The following is a 7,500-nucleotide window of genomic DNA, read 5'->3' as shown; positions in this document are numbered from 1 at the left end:
ACACACACACACACACACACACACACACACACACACACACACACACACACACACACACACACACACACACACACACACACACACACACATGTATGCACACAGGTCTTAATTTGCTGCACGTTGGGCTTTTAAAACTAATGCCTCTCCAAGTCATTGTTCCGCTCTCTCGGCTGGCCTGTAACTGTCAAACGAAGCAGCGTGTTGGCAGGCCACAGCATTTAAGCATTGACATTGTGTGTGTGTATGTGTGTGTGTGTGTGTGTGTGTGTGTGTGTGTGTGTGTGTGTGTGTGTGTGTGTGTGTGTGTGTGTGTGTGTGTGTGTGTGTGTGTGTGTGTGTGTGTGTGTGTGTGTGTGTGTGTGTGTGTGTGTGTGTCAGCCCAAGTGTGTTGGCAGGCGACGCGGCAGTGAAACCGATTAGCAACAGCTGTCGCAGAGCGGGCGACACACACACGCACACACACACACACACACACACGCGTGCACACACACACACGTGCAAATAAGTGAGCGACTAAGTGTGTGACTGGGTCCAGCTAGTTCAACCCAAGAGCACTGAAGCGACTGCCACTTGGCTCTCTATTTTACGACCCGTGACAACCGGGTCATGGCACACACATAGAAAACACACACACGCACGCACACGCACACGCACGCACACACACGCACACACACACACACACGCACACACACCCACACATATACCTACACACACGGACACATACGCACACGCGTGCACACACACACACACACACGCACACACACACGGATACACACACACGCACGCACGCATGCACTCACGCACGTACGCACACACACACACACACGCACGCACGCATGCACGCACGCACTCACGCACGTACGCACACACACACACACACGCACGCCACATTGTGTTCTGGGCCCCAGCTGGCAGCTCCACAGATGCACAGTAGTATGAACTGGACCAGAACACATCATCATACTGTATCAGGACTGAGGCCCAGCAATCTCAAGCTCCACTGAACTTTGTGAGCTGCTAACACAGCGCCACATGTCAGAGTGTAACTCACTCAGGCTAGTGTCCTGTCTAAACGATGTAAACGTAGAAGAACAAGGAACAACGTTTTAGTGGCTTCAGGACTGGAGAGGTTGAGAACTTGAGTGCTGAAGTCACAATAGAAAGGGCTGAGTAAAAGTACTAGTCTGACCTCTGCTGGTGAAATGTTGTAGCACAGGTCTTGGCCTTGAGTGGATGTCATATGCTGATGTTAGTATGCTTGTTTTCATTTTGTGTCCTTAAGTTATGTAATTTAGTAGGGTTGTGCGTTGGTACTGCCCGTACGATTCGATTCGATTACGAACCATTCAAATTGATTCAATTCGATTCTAGGATGCATTGCAATGCATTACATTTCTACTGACGGCAAGGCAAACTTTTCATCAGTCACGAGGCTATAGAAGCTGTCTGAACAACATTGTATTGGTTGTTGTGTGTATCAGTTCTGACGTTTTTAATGCTTTGAATTGCTTTAATTTAAAGTTTATTTTCTCAAGAAATGCCCTCGGAAGTAATTGAAACTTGAAAAAACATGCTGAATCGATTATGGCATTTGCCAAATCGGTTATTGAATTGTCCTGCCCCACATTTCAATGAAAGTGCTTCAAAGCATCTCTGTCGCTGTCACTCTCTGTGTGTGTGTGTGTTCAGAAAGGCTGAGGACTGGCATCCCACACTATGAATTGTGATGGCCTAGGATGAACACACACACAAGAACACACACACACACACACACAAGAACACGCACACACGCGCGCGCACACACACGCACACAAACACACGCACACACACGCGCGCACGCACACGCACACGCACACACATACACCCACACACTGACATACACACACACACACACACACACACACACACACACACACACACACACGCGCACACACACACACTGACACACGGACACACACACACACATACACACACACACACACACACACACACACACACACTCACACACACACACACACACACACACACACACACACACACACACACACACACTAAAGGACACACACATAACAGCAGCAGACACACATGATCCGGAATGGCACCAACTTGACCTTTTCCAAGGTCAGACAAATGCTCTGTGCATCTACAAGAGACGTCTCGCCTCTTTCTTCTCTCCCTCTCTTCTTCAGACACACATGTGCGTGCGCGCGCACACACACACACACACACACACATGCACAAAACACTCACACATACACACACGCACATGCACAAAACACACACGCATACACACACACACACACACACACACACACACACACACACACACACACACACACAGCACACACACACACACACACACACACACACACACACACACACACACACACACACACACACACACACGCACACACAAAGTAGCAAACATGCACAGGCACACACACATACTACACATACACATACACATACACAAGCACACTAGCACACATGCACAAAACATACACACGTACACGCACAAAGCACACACACACAGACACACTCATCCACACACACACACACTCACACGTTTAATTAAATTAAGTTTTTTTTCTCTCTTCTGCTTTCTTCTCTCCAAAGCTTTGTGCTTTGTGGTCTTGGCTTTCCGTCAGTCAGTCAGCCTGTCTGCCTGTGTTTGATTGTCATCCATTGTCTGTATTTTTGACACTCTGTTTCAAAGGTGCTTTCAAATATCAAATCTTTTTAGCTCCACTCATCACTCATTTCACCCCCTCATCAAACATTTGCGCGCGCACACACACACACACACACACACACACACACACACACACACACACACACACACACACACACACACACACACACACACACACACACACACACACACACACACACACACACACACACACACACATACAAATACACACACACTCACCAACTGTCTTCCATTTCCTGTATGTGTGCAGTGCTCCAAGACGTGTGGCCGTGGGCTTCGTAAGCGAGGGGTGTTCTGCCGCAGCACTGACCCGGGAGCGCGTGCCGTGGTGGTGCCGGACAGCATGTGCAAGCAGCACCAGAAGCCCCGGGCCCAGGAGGCCTGCGTCCTCACGCGCTGCCCCAGGAACGAGCGCCTCCAGTGGGTCACCACACCATGGAGCGAGGTAGGTCTGCTGGAGCTCTGACAAACATGCACTGATGAAGGCCAATGTTTGGCCAAAACATGTTGGCAAATTTTAATGTTCAAATATGAACTACATTTAAGCATATGAAGCTACATTTAATTAAAAGCTTTTTAATGAAGACGAAGAGTGCCTTGGATTTCATCATACATCTCTAAGTTACGTCTAACTAAAGAGCACCGTCGCACTACCTCTGACCTACGCCTTTGTTTAAACATGTACATGTGTTGAAGTGAACGCACGCACACACGCACATACACACACACACACAAACACACACACACACACATACACTGTAAAGCCTTGTTCACTTCACACACAATACTCCATTCCAATTGGTTACTCACCTACTAGCCTCGCTCGTAGTTAAAACATTTTGAACTCGGAATCTACCCACATCGCATCGCTTGTACTCTCCTTGCCTACTCGCTTCACTGGAACACATTTTTTTTTTATTTTTATTTTTTTTTATTTTACCTTTATTTTACCAGGGAAATAAAATCACATTGAGAATAAAATTCTCTTTTACAAGTGAGCCCTGGCCAAGGCGGCAGCACACATAACAGTTACATTACAGACAGGACACAGACAAAACAGAACAAATCAATATGGATAAAGAGATAAAATTACACAATAAAAACCATAAAATAATAAACATAAAACAACATTAGAAGGAGATTAAAATTAGATTATGTGACATTCTATTCACCTCACTAGCTGAGCGAGTAACTTGCAGCGATGTGTGTGAATTAAGGGCCGTACACACACATCGCTGCTATTTACAAGCTTCTCGCTTGCTCACCTACTGTACTCACCACTCTATCATGGAACGTTCGCTGAAAGTTCCCGCGGCTTTAACTGCCAATGAACAGGCGAGACGTACCGAACTCTGCCTTCCAATTGGTTACTCGCTTACTCGCCTCGCTCGAAGATAAAATATTTTCAACTCGGGATCCGCCCACATCGCATTGCTTGTACAGGACTCGCCTACTCGCCTGCTAGTCTCGCTGGAACACATTGACATTCTATTGAGTTCATTCGCTGAGCGAGTAGCTTGCAGCGACGTGTGTGAATTGGGCTTTTTGCACGAAAGACATGCACAGCTCTCACCTGCCTGCATACTCATACTTGTGTCTTCTCTTCTCCTCAGTGCTCTGTGTCGTGCGGGACGGGCGTGCGCCGACGGGAGCTGCGATGTGGCGAGTCAACCACTAGAGGGGGCTATGTGGAGTTCCCCGTCAGGCGCTGCCGTAACTTGCCCAAACCCCCGTCCGAGCTTCAGCAGGGCTGCAGCAGTGGGCCCTGCCCCCCTCCTCCTCCTCCCCCTCCCCCTCCCACTCCCCCACCGGCACACGCACCCCCCCCTGCCCGGACTCCAAACCGCACGCAACCCCCTCCCCCCTATAAACCCCCGCTCCATAACGTCCCCCAGCCCCCCCAGCCCCCACATTACCATCATCTCCCAAATCAGATACCCCAAGCACAGCCCCCTCCTCCTCATTCAAACCGGCCTCAACAACCCCCACCACAGGTCCCCCACCAGCCACAGCCTAAACTCCCCCAGGCACCACACGTGGTACCCCAGGTCCCAGCCAGACCCCATCCTCATCCTCCACCCCAAAACACGCCTCCACTCCAACCCAGATCCCCATCTCCTCCCCAGCCCCATCCCCAGCCACCTTCCCTGGGTCAGCCTCACAGCCCACAGCCCCCACCCCAGGCCAGACTTCCTCCACCCCTGGGTCAGCCTCTGCCTGCCCAGCCTAGATCTCCTCCTGCCCAGCCCCAGACCCCCAAGGTTCAACCCCCACCGCAGCCCAGATCTCCCCAGCCCCAGACACCCCTGGTCCAGCCGCCTGCTCCTGCCCCTGGGCCTGGTGGTCAGACCCCCAATGCTGTGGTCCTGGGATGGTACTCTTCACCATGGCAACAGGTATGCATGGAAGGATGACATGGTAACTGTGGTAACTGTGTTTGTTTGTGCCTTGGAGTGGAGGGTGGTGTTTGAGGCTGTGTGTGTGTGTGTGTGTGTGTGTGTGTGTGTGTGTGTGTGTGTGTGTGTGTGTGTGTGTGTGTGTGTGTGTGTGTGTGTGTGTGTGTGTGTGTGTGTGTGTGTGTCTGGGCGCGTTCATGTGTGGGTGATGCTATCACAGCGAATGCCAGTCAAGTGTAAAGCCTCTTGTCTTCCTCCTCTTCCTCTCTCTTTCCTCCTTCTCTTTTCCCACTTTCCTCTTCTTCCTTCCTTCCTTCCTTCCTCTCTCCTCTTTCTTCTCCTCTCTGTCCATGTCCTCTCTCTCTCGTCTCACCAGTTCAGCACTGCATGGTTGCCAACGACAATGTCGTCATAGAAACAGCCTCTTCTCTCTCTCTGTCCACATCCAATAATACTCAGTTATGTCGGTGCCCAACGGGCCTGCGTGATGTGTTCCCTTTGCACACTGCACATGCACAGTATGACGTATACGGAAGAGAAATTGCCTGATCTGTGCCGCTAATTTTTACTATCTCGTTTTAAGTGTTTATTTTGCAGGAGGAAGTTTGCGTTTTAAACTGTCTGTTTTATAATAATATAGAACCGTCACAGAAACGCTAAATAAGGTCACCAACTGGTCAGCTAACCAATTCAGAGCATAATATCACGTTATTTACAGCGACAAACGGCATTTGATGTAAAACAACAATATAAAGTAAAGGTATGAAATAAATATGCAACATCTCTTTGAGTTAATGTTCTGACGGCTGCAAAACAAACATTTAAAACGTGAAAGTCATAAGGGGACACATCGGGCAGGCGGAACGCGTTGGGCACCTACAAGTTTACTCACATTTATTGTGTCTGTCGGTCTCTGATGATGTTATGCAGTGGGTGATATTGTCTGTGTCCTTACAGTGCTTTGTGTCTTGTGGTGTAAACTGGCTCCACCCAGTGGCTGCTCCACCAAAAGACACCAAAACACTGTCTTGTGTCTGTCTGCCTGCCTGTCTGTCTTTCCGTCTACTATGCTTCTAACAGTCCTAATAATTCTACATTTGAATGTTTTTGGCAAAATTTAGTCGACTAAGAGTAAGTTCTTAGTCTTAGTCGTTTTTAGTCTTTCACAAATAATTTAGTTGTCATTATTTAGTTGACTAAAAGTCCTAAACATTTTAGTCTAGTTTTCTCAGTTTCACCAATCTTTTTTTATTGAGTCAGAATTGAATCAACTAAAACTGTCAAAGGGCTAGTCGACTAACCCCTCTTTGTAATTGCACTTGTTCTGTATATCTCCTGTGCACTTTGTATTTGCTTGTGATGTTGGCTTGATTATGTCCTCTTTTGAAAGTCGCTTTGGTTATAAAGCGTCTGCCAAATGCAATGTAATGTAATGTATTGTAATAATATGTTGTCTAGTCTAGTCTAGACTAAAATGAACACTGCCTACAGTACACAACAGCGCTCGGTTTCGCGTGGCGGTGGAGTCTAGAGCCGCTTCACCCAGTGTCTGCGGCAAGCTCGCCCTGCGTCAGGATGTCTTTCTGTCTGTCTTTTCACGTTTGATAGGTGCCTGTCAAGGTGCATGTTAAACAGTTTACACCATAATTACAACGATTTACAATAATAATCATGACAACAAAATCACAGCAATCTAAAGTCAGTGTACCCACTGCTGGCCCTGTACCCTCAATACCCTCAAGATGGCGCTACCCCTGTGTTTTATTAGTTCTATGATGTCTGTGCGGACACCTTATACCACTAATAATATATTCTAATGAATTTCTTCTCTAATACACTGCTAGGTATTGTGTAGTGATGAGGTCTGTGTGGGACTGCCTGCCTGCCTGCCTGTCTGCCTGTCTGTCTGTCTGTCGGTGTTCTCAGATGCTTTCCCCTATCTTAAATTATATGGGTTTTTTTTACCTTTTATCTTAATGTTTTAAATTTTCCTTGACTCTAATTTCTTTCTTTCTTTCTTCCTTTCTTTTTGCATTTGTTTTTTGTGTGAAGGACATTGAGTTGCACCTGTGTATGAAATGCGCTTTACAAATAAACTTGCCCTGCCTTGCTTTACCATACAAATAAATAATACTGTATTTGTATGTTTTCCTCTTCTGCCATAGTGTTCTGTGTCGTGTGGCGGTGGGGTCCAGACCCGTTCTACCCAGTGTCTGCGGCAGGGTCGCCCCGCATCGGGCTGCCCGCCCCACCAGAGGCCCACCAGCTCCAGGGCCTGCAACACACACTTCTGCCCGGCCCCTCCTTCCCACGGGAACGCACACACACCCACGCGAAAAGGTATGAATATCAGAAAATACATTAAATCACAATACCTTACACTGAAATGTA

The 7,500-nt window shown here is 47.9% G+C and overlaps 1 protein-coding gene across 1 annotated transcript in view; it reads left to right on the top strand.

The window, feature by feature from the left end:
* adamts18 (ADAM metallopeptidase with thrombospondin type 1 motif, 18) overlaps positions 1-7,500 on the top strand; it is a 124,451-nt gene that overhangs the window by 116,454 nt on the left and 497 nt on the right. Inside the window, exons 18-21 of the mRNA XM_063193934.1 lie at positions 2,964-3,158; positions 4,327-4,482; positions 5,029-5,109; positions 7,275-7,449. Of these exons, the coding sequence (XP_063050004.1) occupies positions 2,964-3,158; positions 4,327-4,482; positions 5,029-5,109; positions 7,275-7,449 (607 nt within the window). The remainder of the gene's footprint in view (positions 1-2,963; positions 3,159-4,326; positions 4,483-5,028; positions 5,110-7,274; positions 7,450-7,500) is intronic.

This window comes from Engraulis encrasicolus, unplaced genomic scaffold (assembly GCF_034702125.1).
Source record: "Engraulis encrasicolus isolate BLACKSEA-1 unplaced genomic scaffold, IST_EnEncr_1.0 scaffold_67_np1212, whole genome shotgun sequence".
Taxonomy (NCBI): Eukaryota; Metazoa; Chordata; class Actinopteri; order Clupeiformes; family Engraulidae; genus Engraulis; species Engraulis encrasicolus.
Note: the sequence above shows the minus strand (reverse complement) of the source record. Positions and strands in the feature narration are given on the sequence as shown.